Source organism: Notothenia rossii (assembly GCF_949606895.1).
Source record: "Notothenia rossii genome assembly, chromosome: 1".
NCBI classification, from domain to species: Eukaryota; Metazoa; Chordata; class Actinopteri; order Perciformes; family Nototheniidae; genus Notothenia; species Notothenia rossii.
Window position 1 is genome coordinate 92956312 of NC_136912.1, and position 14428 is coordinate 92970739.

General features: G+C 41.0%; 1 protein-coding gene across 1 annotated transcript; it reads right to left on the reverse strand.

Annotated features, from left to right (window-relative positions):
- Window positions 1–3082: 3082 nt before the first annotated feature.
- zbtb11 (zinc finger and BTB domain containing 11) lies at window positions 3083–14196 on the reverse strand. The gene is made up of 6 exons (XM_079691883.1): window positions 13505–14196; window positions 12319–12551; window positions 10408–10639; window positions 8267–8508; window positions 5573–6022; window positions 3083–3453 (listed from the first exon to the last, which is right to left on the reverse strand). The coding sequence occupies exons 1-6, from the start codon at window positions 13815–13817 to the stop codon at window positions 3103–3105; spliced, it is 1821 nt and encodes a 606-aa protein (XP_079548009.1). The 5' UTR covers window positions 13818–14196; the 3' UTR covers window positions 3083–3102.
- Window positions 14197–14428: the final 232 nt, after the last annotated feature.

Consider the following 14428-nt stretch of genomic DNA (forward strand, 5'->3'; position numbering starts at 1 on the left):
CCTCACATTGACTATATACAGTATTGATTGTCCTTCCTCCTTATCTTCCAACCATTTGGACGCAGACTCGCATTTCCCCATAACGATGTTGCTTAGCAACCGGCGTAAACGGAGCTTCGCGCGCTATCAAGCCGTGAGCGTGCGATGTCCTGTTCAGATGACGTGAAATCCAACGGGATGCCATAAATAAACTCCACAGAATCACACTACACACCTACGCAATGATTACATTCAGGCAGACTGTAGAATACAACCTCTTTGGACAATTCATATACTTATTGAAAACAAGCTACAAAATGTAATACCTTGAAAATGCCCTTTAATACTTTTTAATAGGGTTCATTTTAGCTAAATTGATTTATCAACTTGTAATATTTTTTAAGACCCCGCGGAACACCCTGTTAAAGGGATGATATTTAATTCCCCCCCCTACCAGTAGCACTATTTATAAATCTGGATAGTTTTGGGACAAGTTGCAGAGAGTCGGCCGTCTAAATGTTGGCCTTCTTTTAAAGTAATGAAACTTCTCTCGGCTTGAACGATTCATTAAAACAATTAAATAGTATATTTTGGCTGTTTGAAAAACTTCCAAACCAATTTGCTTTCAAGGCAAACACGAGACTTCTTTCATTTTAAATTCCATAATTGGTCGAAAGCTAAATGCCGATCCAGCTGTTTTGCATTAGACCAAAATGAGTTTTAGGACCCGAAACTAAACGTAATTCGACCCCAACTGTAAACCACACCAGAGTGTCTTTCCAAACCAGGTTTCTCAGCATAATGCAGTGCTTTTAGCGAGCCGTTTCCTGTAGGAACTACTTTCTTTCTAACAAGAACCACACCTGTAACCTGTCTGTATCAGTGAGCAGAAGGAAGCAGTCATTAGTTGAGAGTAGTGTTCATTTCGTTGACTAAAACCATGACGAAATATGTTCGTCAACGACCTTTTTTTCCATGACTAAAACGAGACGTGACGGCACTGACGCCAGTAAACAATAACTAACGAAATCAACATGCGATATCGTTGACGAAAAGTGATGAGACGAAAATGTAGTTTACTAAATAAAAACTATGCCAAAATCTCTCTTTACTTTCGTTGACGGAAAAGGAGGAGACGAAATATTATCAAAGAGAACGTAACATCTCTGATAGTCAGTTTTTCTCCCAGCAGTTTCCGGTGCTGCGGCCGGTACATTTGAATTACACCGGCACACTGTGGACTGTCAGGAAGACTCGGATCTAACTAACCTTAATCAACAGAAAATAAAATGGCAACAACAGGGCTTGTCCCCCCCCCCCCCCCCCCCGTCAGCGCGAGTGAGTGACGAGTTGTGTACAGACTCGACAGGTAATAATGGATTATGACGGAAATGTTACGATCCCGTCAAAATGACTGACAACGAAAAAGTCTAACGCCACCACTGCTTGGGAAGAAGAAACGATGTGAGATTTGAGCCCATTTTCGCTACAATGAGGCGGAGGAAAAAAGCGAATGCATTGTTTCATCAGAAGGGAAGCAATGTGGCCAAAACACAGCTGGTAAAAACACCACAACCCAGGTACTCTCTGCAAAGCTGCTTTCTTAATCAACATGTGTTTTCCATCAAATAAGGACAAGATATCATCTTATTGTGAAATAAATTTGACTAAAATTACAAATTATTGGTAATGGCTAGTTTGACTGAAATGTTCTATATAATCTGGGCCCAGGAGTTCAACATTTTTAATCTCAATCAGATCCGATCAGATTTTGAAATCCCATTTTTTGTGATCCAGGATCAGACAAGTCGGCCAGATTTTGTCCCTGGAGTTCAAAGCAATTCAGAATCAGCCTGATCCAGATTACCATTTTTCAAGATGACTAAATCCTGAATATCAGTGCTTTAATCCTACCGATCGCCATCTAGTGGACATGAAAAATAATACAAGGAAGACAAGAGAGCACCTCGCAGACATCTATTGTCCGCAATTACTTTTGAAAGGTGATGACAGGTGATGGACTTTTTTTTTGTTGAAGGTATTTTTTCTTTAATCTAAATTACATTTGTGATTGACAATCTTTGTTGTGATACTTTCATGAGCATAAACATTTAGGTCATCAACATTTGGTTGAAAACAAAATAGGCCACCACAAACGTGACCAAAAAATGAAAAATAAAATGTATTTCCCATGAAGGCTACAAATGGTGTATTATTTCAGTTAACAAACTTTGTCATCTTATTTAAATTGAAACATATTTTAAATAAATTGTACAGTACATTTTGCTCTGGTAATCCACTGGAAATCCACCCCTCTGGTGGGATCAGGATAATCCAGTTTTTTGGGATCAAACTGATCCCAATCCTGTGTTGTCGGTTTGAACTACCCGTTTTGAAGATTTGATCCAGATTAAAGCTTGGATTGGATTTCCTGATCTGGTCGGATATCAAAGTGATCCTAATCCTGGTTGTTGGTTTTGAACTCCCCAAAATCCAAATCTGATTTGATCGGATAGGGATTAAAAGTTTTTGAACTCCTGGGCCCTGATGACTAAAAAAGACTCAACAGTTTTCATTGACAAAAAGTAGACTAAAATAATTAGTTTTCTTTGACTAAAAAGAGACTAAAATAAGACTAAAATTCTAAATCTTGACTAAATAAAAAAGGGTGAAGGTGACTAAATATGACTAAAACTAAAAAGGAAATGTAACACTGGACTAAGACTAAAACTAAGTAAAAAATAGCTAACGAAATTAACACCAGTTGAGAGTAGAATTAAGTTATAAACTGATGGATGTATCTCACACGTGTCACACAGTGATGTCATTATGTTACGGAAGTAAACAAAGGAGTCCAATGGATGTGTTTCAGGGAGGAGGGGGATTTGAGCCTTTGCAGACCATTTACATGCACTGAAACCTATATAACACACGACAGGAAGGGAACATTCAGCTCTTATTAAGCCAACCCAAGCCCTTATCATAAATACAAAATTGTCCTTAAATATCATAACATTATATGCAAGTTTTTTACATCACACCACCATTCTTTTTTTTATGTTTCTGAGTATCGAATGCTACGGGATTTTTTGTTTTGCTGTGGGATCCAGGTTTTACTAAGACCTATAGAAAAAGGAAAAAGCCCTTTTGTACCTTTGGGGTTGTGGGTCGTGGGGGTGTTGAGGCTTTCTTCCCCTCCTCCTCCTCCTCCAGCCCCATGTGGAGTCGAGCGTACCCCCCCTCAGCGATGGAGCGCTGCCTCAGCCTCCTCCTGGTGGGCTCGTCTGACTCCAGTTTCTCTCCGTTGTTCTCATCGTCCTCCAGCGTGTCTTCCTCCTCCAGCGGCGCCACCTCCTCCAGCACCTCCTCCAACACCTCCACCTCCTTCTTCACTTTAGCCGGACGTCCTCTCTTTCGTTTCTGCGGTGTCGGCGCTGCTGCTGCTGCTGCTTCTGCTGCTGCTGCTTCTTCCACCTGAGGAGGCCCCGAATTAAGTCAAGCAGGTTCCTTTTAAAATGTTACACACGATATATCCAGCTCAAAAGACTCTGCATCCCTTGTTGCTAGGCGACTTGTACTAATGAGGTGGAAGCAGGAGGCGTCTGCCACTCATGTCCAGTGGGTGGCAGAGCTTAGGAAGTTTCTACACATGGAGTAAATAAAGTGTGCTTTGGACTGCTCCACAACCATTTTGAACGTACATGGAAAGTTTGAAACTGTCTAATCCTCCCTAACTGATTCCTCTTCTTTTTTTTTACTAACCATGACTAACATCTATCTCAAACTTGTTATGTGGTGTTGTTGTTGTTTAGTTTTTTGTGCTGTGATTTCAATCATCTGTTTGTCTATCATTTTAAATGTTGTTGTACTATTCATCTTGTCTTATTCTGTAGCGGGGGGGTGGTTAAAACTAAATGAACAACCTGCACACCTGTTTCTTTTTGTCTTTGACACTGTATGTGTTAATTTATTTTAGAAATGCGTGTGTTGTAGAATATTGTGCTATGATGTTTAATGTTTTATTAGAAGAAAGACGGGATAAAGACATTCTCATGCACTTCAGGGCTGATGGTATGGCGCAGATGTTGTCTTTTTTGTGCACTTAAAGGTGGGGTAAGTAATTTATTTCAGATACACTTTTTGTTATATTCCATGGAATGCTCTTAACATCCTGATAGCAATGAATACATTAAATGCTTTGACAATAAATACATAACAAAATGTCATCTGTGGAAGCCGTGGCGCTGTAAAAAGCACGACCAATCATCTGAGCCGGCCCGGCTAAAGTAACTGGATGGCCTACCTGCCTGTCAGCCTTCCATCTGTGCACAAACTTATCTCGTGCCCTCATTGGTCATGTGAGCGTTCGTGTGTGTTGGAGGAGGGGCTCTGGAAGGAAGTCTGAAGGAAGGGGCAGATTTTTTCCGGTTGTGTATTTTCAAACTTTAGCTGGTTTCTCCATTCTTATTGTATTTTTAGGGAAATTTCATATCCATAAAAAGAAATGGGCTGACTCCAAACCACATTTGTATCAACAATTTAAACAATATATTAGCACTATTAAAAACATTAGGAATAAGAAGGCAATCGAAACTAATTTGATATTTAACAAATATTAATCTGAAGTATCAAAATGTATTTTTCTTTCCTTTATGTAATGTCTTTCAGTCTGCGGCTATAAGGATGGTTTGATTGTCTTGTGCTTTAACATTAGTTTCTTTTTGTCCTATTGGTTTTGTCTAAATGGGGCGAAGCCTGCGAGCTACTTCAGGCAGTCAACTCGAGCACTTATGCTGCATTCATTACATTACATGTCACTTATCCAAAGCGACTTACATACTCAATACTGTGGGCAATCCCCACAGGAGCAATTTGGGGTGAAGTGTCTCAGGGACACAACGACATGCTGACTGCAGTGGGGTTTGAACCTGCGCCACACTCATACATAACGCCCCTTGCCGCTCTACAACCAACCAATCAGAGTCTCCTAATATTCCGCTCTATTTAACCTGCCAGATCTCTCTCCATGCTTTGCTTGCTGCTGCTGCTGCTACTTCCACGTCGCTGCTGCTTGCTGCCCCACCACCACCCCAGCTTCCACCCCAGCTTCCACCCCAGCTTCCACCCCAGCTTCCACCCCAGCAACCACCCCAGCTTCCACCCCAGCTTCCACCCCAGCTTCCACCTGTAGGCTCTGGGGTTAGTTATTTAATCATCACTCATGGTGCTATGTATATCTGTGGAGTGATGAGGCCTGAGTCTAGACGCCAAACTCACCTATATGCTGCTTCTAATACACATTGCTTAGTTGTCTGACTGAAATGTATTTATGCTGTATCAACTCTGTATCCATAAGCCCCCCCCCTTCTGTGGTCTTCATTTTAACTTTTGTTCTTTCTTTTGAAGCACTTTGTGAATTCTATTTCTGTGAAAGGTGCTATATTAAATAAATGTATTATTATTACATAAGTAAAGTTGGATTGAATTGGATCGTTGCTTTGTATGCCTGCCCCTGGACTTTGTCTGTTGTATGTCAAATGTATGATGTTCATGTATGACATTGAATAGATGAATACAAAAATGAAATAAAAACCTGAGGAGACGTCGTCGAGGGGGAAGAAGAAAGTTTGACGTCCTCCGAGAGACTCATTTTGTCCGGGTCGACGTTTATGACAAACCCCGCGGTAGCTTCAGCGTGTTGAGGCTCCTCCTCCATCGCCAAACACGCCGAAACCACCGCTAAACTCTCGCTAGCCCCCGCCTGCCCGCTGTGAGTCACCACCGTCATCGTGTCCCCTTCCTCTGCACCGCGGGAAATCAACGTCATGGTCTCCCCGGCTTCCAGTTGTTCACTGTTAGCGATCAGAGCCACGCTTTCTGATTCTCCCGCCTCCGTCTCCATCCGATCCTCTCTCCCTTCAGCGACCTCCATCTGTGGGACGGACCCCTCCTCCGTCGCTGACACGAACGCCAAAGGCTCTCCGCCATTTTGTGTCACCACCGCACTGCCGTCGCTGTCGATGGTGACCACGAAGCCCTCGTCCTTAGAGCAAGGCAAGGCACGTTTATTTATAAAGCAGTTTTCAACACAAGGCAATTCAAAGTGCTTTACAAAAATGAAAGACATTAAGAGCATAAAACACATTAGAAACATTAAAGAGCAAAGATAATAAACAGTTTGATCCCAGAGCCATAAGAATGAGAAACACCTGGACTTCTGAAAGAACATTCATCCGTTTGCAACTTATATATATATCAACGTTACAATTACTGACTATAGACTATTCTGCACAGTTTCTGTTACGTATATATCGAAATGAGTCGCATTGACCCTAAGACACATTTTGAGTTGTATCCACTGCTGGAAAGAGGAGAGTCCTAGCTTTCTGATGATATCAGGATTGTTGTTGTGCTCCAAATATTAAGCTAAATATGTCACATTATATAATGACTCATCATTTTGAGAAAAAGGCCTTCAAAGTTTCCTCTTCTCTGGAATCCATCGATCTGATTGGTTATTAGCAAATGATCAAAGGACTACGGAGGGAAGATATTTTCGTTTGGATTACTCGTAGTGCTGCGTACCGGTACGCCGAACCGGTACTGGACTTGTAAAAAGTTTCGGTTCAAGTCCGGTTAAAACCGGAACGTCGGGAACCGGTACTTACGTATATTCTCCTTTTTGTTCTAAACCATCTGAAACCTTCCATAGATCGAGAAATTTGCGCTGAGAAAAGACGAAAAACATTGTTTTGGCTTCTGATATGGCGGCCATTACTGAACTCACGAAGTCTCGCAAAATATCGCAACTGCTCGCGAGATCTGTGTGACGTCAAGGGAAGCTGGCTTGGACATAGTGGACACTGACAGCGTGGGATGCTGGTTGCCATATTTGGTAGTGTAGCTAAGCTAACTCCTTTGTATTTATGGTGATATAGTTTCTGCCGAAAGAGCAACACTTCACCCAGACAATGTCAATATGCTGTTGTTCTTGAACAAGAACACATAGACTTGTACTCTTGCATATTGAGTCTTGTATGTACATCACTATGTATGTAGTTGTGTTGTGTCGTTAGTAACACATGTAGAGTTCTAGAAAAGACATGGTGTAGACACAAGTTGGAAGGGGGCACAATAAACCTGACGAGTTTGAATTTGAGTTGATTATGAGTTTATTTTCAATTGATAATTAGCTCACAATAAGTTCACTTTAGTTACTCACACCACTTGACACAAGTCCGGACTTATAAGTCCGGACCTGAACCTGAACCTCTGGACTTGAGTCCGGACCTGAACCTGAATGTGAGTCCAGGTACACAGCACTAATTACTGGTCTGGGGGGAGCTCTCGAGTGTGTGTGTACGTGTGTGTGTGTTTGTGTATTTTTGCATTTGTGTGTATTGTGTTTGTTTCCCGGGGAAAACCCTCACGAGAAACACCGGCTGTTGTTACGCCTGCTATGACGTCACGTTACTCCGTTCTCTGCTTGTAATTATGCCGAAGCTTCAAAGTTGTATATCATCTGAATTTGGCGAAACAAGTTTAATATTCTGAAAGCCAAGACTTTGTTTGTTTAAAATCAAACAAAACACCCGAACCCCGAAAAAATAGTTTTTACGTAAATCCACGTTTATTTTTGAAATGAGCCGTTGCGACTTCCGACTGATTTCGAAAGAGCGGGTCACATATTCTGTTTCTATTCTATTTTTATTTTATTTACTCGTGCTATTTTTTATCTGTTGTATTGTGTTGCACTGTTGGAGGAGCCTGTGACCTAAGATGTTCATTGTCATATCTACACAGTAGCTATGATCACATGTCAATGAAAGCCTTGAAACCATAAAACATGAATAGTTACGGTGCAGCGTAACATCTCAATAGTTCAATTAAAACCAGCGGCAAAAAGGAAAGTCTTCAGCCTGGATTCTGTTAGTTTGTTCCAGATATTTGACAATATCCCTAACCAAATTATCACATTCCTCTACCCCTAGTCTCCCCGTGAAATTATAGTTCTAATCTCAAAATGCTGACTTTTTTCTCCAAATCTAAAAATTCTGACTTTTTTCTCAAAATCTAAAATTTCTGTATTTTTTTTCAAAATCAAAAAATTCTGACTTTTTTTTCAAAATCTCAAAATGAATTATAGCTATGTGATTAAATTCATTAATCACATAGCTATCATATGCAATCACACATCCTGTCATGTTCACAGCTACAGTTGGGATACCTCTGTTATCATGGTACTCTGATATTGAAAGAGGACATTCAGTATGTTCCCAACACTAACCTTCTTAGAGCCGTCCTGATTGGCCGGCAGCATGGACACCACGGTGTGAACGTCTCCCCTCTGGTACACCGTCAGTTTCTGCTCCTCCACCTTCTTGTGCACGGACTCGCAGATCTGCAGCACCTCCGTCATCAGAAGGTGTCGGGCCAGGTTAGCGATGTCGGCCATATCGCAGAAGTTGAAGGTGAGCGTGGAGGTGTAGGCGAAGTCCAGAAGAGGCAGGAAGCTGGCTTTAGTGAAACCTGCAGAGAGAGGAAGGTGAGAGAGGAAGGTGAGAGGAAGGTGAGAGAGGAAGGTGAGAGAGGAAGGTGAGAGAGGAAGGTAGGTAGGTAGGTAGGTAGGTAGGTACAGTCGGGCAAAAAAGTGATGAGAGAGGCCTGTAATGTTCATCCTAGGTAGCTATACCTCAACTATGAGAAAGAAAAAAAAAATCCAGAAAATCACATTGTCTGATTTTTAAAGAATTTATTTGCAAATGATGGTGTAAAATAAGTATTTGGTCACCTACAAACAAACAAGGTTTCTGGCTCTCACAGATCTGTAACTTCTTCTTTAAGAGCCTCCTCAGTCCTCCACTTGTTAACTGTATTAATGGCACCTGTTTGAACTCGTTATCAGAATAAAAGACACCTGTCCACAACCTCAAACAATCACACTCCAAACTCCACTATGGCCAAGACCAAAGAGCTGTCAAAGGACACCAGAAACACAATTGTAGACCTGCACCAGGCTGGGAAGACTGAATCTGCAATAGGTAGGCAGCTTGGTGTGAAGAAATCAACTGTGGGAGCAATTATTAGAAAATGGAAGACATACAAGACCACTGATAATCTCCCTCGATCTGGGGCTCCACGCAAGATCTCACCCCGTGGGGTCAAAATGAGAAACAAGAACGGTGAGCAAAAATCCCAGAACCACACGGGGGGACCTAGTCAATGACCTGCAGAGAGCTGGGACCAAAGTAACAAAGGCTACCATCAGTAACACACTACGCCACCAGGGACTCAAATCCTGCAGTGCCAGACGTGTCCCCCTGCTTAAGCCAGTACATGTCCAGGCCCGTCTGAAGTTTGCTAGAGAGCATTTAGATGATCCAGAAGAGGATTGGGAGAATGTTATATGGTCAGATGAAATGCTGAGTTGCATCCAAAGAACACCTACTGTGAAACATGGGGGGGGAAACATCATGCTTTGGGGCTGTTTCTCTGCTAAGGGACCATGACGACTGATCCGTGTAAAGGAAAGAATGAATGGGGCCATGTATCGTGAGATTTTGAGTGACAACCTCCTTCCATCAGCAAGGGCATTGAAGATGAAACGTGGCTGGGTCTTTCAGCATGACAATGATCCCAAACACACCGCCCGGGCAACGAAGGAGTGGCTTCGTAAGAAGCATTTCAAGGTCCTGGAGTGGCCTAGCCAGTCTCCAGATCTCAACCCCATAGAAAATCTTTGGAGGGAGTTGAAAGTCCGTGTTGCCTAGCGACAGCCCCAAAACATCACTGCTCTAGAGGAGATCTGCATGGAGGAATGGGCCAAAATACCAGCAACAGTGTCAAAACCTTGTGAAGACTTACAAAAAATGTTTGACCTCTGTCATTGCCAACAAAGGGTATATAACAAAGTATTGAGATGAACTTTTGTTATTGGCCAAATACTTATTTTACACCATAATTAGCAAATAAAGTCTTTAAAAATCAGACAGTGATTTTCTGGATTTTTTTTCTCTTCTCATTCTGTCTCTCATAGTTGAAGTATACCTAGGAGGAAAATGACAGACCTCTCTCATCTTTTGAAGTGGGAGAACTTGCACAATTGGTGGCTGACTAAATACTTTTTTGCCCCACTGTAGGTAGGTAGGTAGGTAGGTAGGTAGGTAGGTAGGTAGGTAGGTAGGTAGGTAGGTACTTTATTGATCCCAATTTGGGAAATGCAGCAATATAAAAACAAACAAGGCAATGTACATAAGAGAAATTAAGACAAGAAATAAACAGTCCAAAATATTTCTGAAATAGAAATAAAATAGCATTAAAGATGAAAGTATAATGGGACTCGAACTTGCTCTCCCCTGATCCACTCAGCCACAGCCTTCACAGCAGCATAATGCTTTGTTACGATACGACAAAGACAACATTTCTCACCGGACAGGTCGACCACGGCCTCGTGTGTGGAGGCGGCTCCCTTCTCGAAGAAGAGCTCGTTGAAGTATTCGCTGCAGGCGGCGAGGACGGCTTTGTGCGCTCGGTACTCGTCTCCCTCGATGAGCAGCGTGATGTCACAGAACTGGTTAGTGAGGCGCTGCTGGTTGAGCTTGTCCAGCATCGTCTGGCTGTGTTTGGGCAGGAACTGATTCACCTCGCCCTTACTGTCCACCTGGGAAACACACACATTAAAACACCTTCAAAACATAATCAACACATGTCAACAATAATAACTGGTCATCATATAAACCTAGTCCCAATTACAAGCATCTATTATGTGAGCAAAGTAGTTTTGCACGGTGTACCGATACTTAGGCCTGTCGCGATAATCGATAAATTGACTTATCGTACGATAAATAAAAATGGACTCGATAACTTTTCTGAGCTCGATAAATTGCCGTTTACATAAAGATGTGACCAGCATTTTAGCCTGGAGCGCTGTGGCTGCCAGGCGCGCTGTGAGGGGCGGGGCTGACACACAGCCAGGTCAGGACACTCCGCGTGCACGTGCCGCAGCGTAGCAGCCAAATTAATAATATAGCGACAAGCGGGAGACAACGTGTGACTTACTCGCGGGGAATTTAAAGTGAAATGGAATTGGTTACAAAACCTAACTACACATCTCGATTCTCCGGTGTGGCAGTATTTTGGATTCAAACCAAATCAACGAGGCGAACCTACGGACTTGAATGAGCCGGGCGGTGTGTCGCATTGGTTTAAAAAAGGTAGCGACAAAAGCAGGGAATACCACGCATTTTAAACTACACCTAAAACACAACCACCCCATTCCGTTTTCCCAGCTGGGAGCAAACACAGCAGCTGGAGATGGAGAGCCCCCGCCCGACAATGCAAACATGTTGGTGTTCCTTGCTCGAAAACTTAGAAAAACAGATTTGGATATGGCCTGTTGAGGCATCTGGGTCTTTGACAGTGGACTGTACACTTGACTGCTGTTTTAAGGAGGTTTTTTTGCTTGTGAGATAATGTGTGCTCATATTTATTTATTTATATATATTTATATATATATATATATGAGAGTGAGAGCTCTGTTTTCCAGCCTGACTATTTAATTTATTGTTTTGGTTGTGTGATTTAATTAATTTATTATAATTTAATTAATTTGTTTTATTTATTATATATAATTTATATATTTTAATATTATTTCACATTTCATTTGCAATGTTGAATGTTCAATAAAAAGTTATGTTTGAAAGGATGTACTAGAATTATTATGATATATTATCATTATGTCTAAAATGGTCTTAAAACGGCGCCGACAATATTATCGTTTATCGCAATAATTTCCATAAAAATGTATCGTCCAACAAAATTAATTATCGTGACAGGCCTAGTTGTATCATCATCACTGGTCATCAATACATCTTTTGATTCCACATTTCTAAATATGTAACTTTAGTATTTATTCTAATTCAAACTCTTTTCCCCCTTATTTCTGATTTATATGTATTTATTTTTCTTTCTCCTGTAACGTACTTGCACCATATATTTCTAATGCTCTATTTTAAGTATTTTTCTTGTTATGTTGAGTATAATGTGTTGCAGTGTGAGAGAAGCCTGATGTGCATATGGAAGTAAGACCTTGAATGTTTGACTGACATGCCTTAGTTATTATGTTGGTTTTTACGGCTCCATTAGTTGATTTATAAAGAAATCTAATATTATTTTAATCACATTGTCATACCATTTGACACAGTTAGCTCAGGTTGCTTCTAAACCAAGTTCAATTTGAAAAAAGGCTACCTTTATTTAGCTTTCATTTTTATTATTTAACAAGATCCCCTCTTTGTTATTATCTGGACTTAAACAAAAAGGTAAATAGGTGAAACTTACAAAGACGAGTTCGTGTTTGGCCGTCGCTTTGTGTCTCAGTTGACTAGACGGGTCAGCGAAGACTAAGCTATCTCCCTCTTCTTCCTCCTCTTCCTCTTCATCGTTAGCGTTAGCGGTCGTTTTGCGTCGCGCCGGTCGGGCGAAAAGTCGATTTCCAGCGCCGTCATCCGAGCTGCGTCTGTAGAGACACTCGGGACACTCTCTGATGACGTCCTTCACCTGCTTCAGGATACCTGAGAGAACAGAGATACAGGAGGGGTCATTCACACCCAAACAAACCCGGGATGTATTTACACGTGAGGCACTGCGGCTAGTTTTGTTTAAACATGTTAATAAATAATACCCATTCCTATTTATTTGTGTAAGTTCCATTATTATCTGGCAACGTGACAACCGTATATTGAATATTTACACTTATTGTGTTCCTCACCTATCCACCAGTAGCACAAAATAGTCTCAACAATAATTATTAACATATATTTTTCTTTTAAGTGCTTATCTCTTTTCCTTCATGCAATGATTTTGGATGATTAAATAGTTTCCAATACATTTTATTCCTAAAGAAACACCAAAAATACTTTATTTTAGGATTTTCATTTTAACAAACACACTCAGCGGATGACTTGAGCAGCTCAGCACAATTATATTCTTATTTAAGTATAAAAACTATAATAAATATAATTGTATGAGCCTTTTATTGTAAGACAAGATGAGATAAGGTAGACCTGTATTGATCCCCATAGGGAAATGCAGGTGTTATAGCAGCAACTGAAGAGAGAACTACAGGGATAATAAGAACACACATCTACAAAAATAAGAATAAACATGTAGTAATCGTATGAATAGAAATAATTAAAAAATGCATCAGGTCAGGTGAAGGTACACATATGATATAAGGTTATGTAAAAGTGCAGGTACCAGTGCCAGTGAAATGTGTATGTGCATACAGTGCAAATAGTAATATTCAGTGCAAGTTATTGTGGATTTTAATATAATGCCAATCAAACTACTTTGTTAATAAACACATTTAAAAAAGTTCAAGTTAAAAAAAATTATCCGCTAGATGGAGACAGCGAGTAACTATGTGACTGTGTCGTGTGGCGTATATTTACATTAATAAAACCTCATGTTAACACCAGTTTTCCAAGCAGATTTAACCGCATTTAAGTGGCTATTTCTTCCTCACCTCTCCACCAGTACTTCTGTGAGATCAAGTCCCATGTGAGCTGCTGGTTCAGGTGTTCGCCGCCCTCAGAAGCAACATGCTCCGCGGTGATGAGCTCCCTCCTCCGATCGTCCTGCAGCACCACCTCCAGCTCCGTGAAGTCATTCTGTCCCTTCAGCCGCCTCTGGTAGAACAAAGTCCCGCTGCGGACCACGTAGCATGTCGCTGCTTTGCGGATCTTTCTCTTGGTGTTCCCAGGGGTCCCTGCCGCGTAGGGCTCCCTCTCATCGGTCAGATAGCGGATGATGGCCCGGTAGCTCTCTTCGCTCGACATGTCGTAACCAGACACCAGCGCTTTTTAGTTTTTTACACTCAAATCCGGGGGTTCTGCCGCCCACCTCGGCTTGTAAAATTGTGATTTGATTTTTTAGATAGTAGATAACGGGAAATATTAACGCTGGGATTAAATTTCACATTGTTTTCTTTAAGACGGAACTGCAGTTCTCGATCGTCAGGGTGGACTTGCTGCCCGAACAGACAAAATGGCTGCTGCACAACCGGATGTTGCGTGAGTGGTGTGGCGGAAGCAGGTTATGAATGTCTTCCGCCACAAGATGGCGCCGTGTGCAAACTTATAACTGACTTTTATCAAACATTTGACTGTAATATACATGTGACATATATAAACCAACTGATGTAATACACACATCATAATGATAATAGTTTTTATTATTATAATAATTATACTATACTATCATTAGTATAAGTTACAATACCTTACTTTAAATTTGTTTTAATTATGACATCTCTTTTACTTTACGTTAGTTTAATACTATAGAAATTAGTATTTTAATGACAAACTGACGGATACAGTATAAACCTTAGTAAAAGTAGTTAATCAGATAAAGATTGTTGTTATTATTAATTATATTTTACCTGTAATTT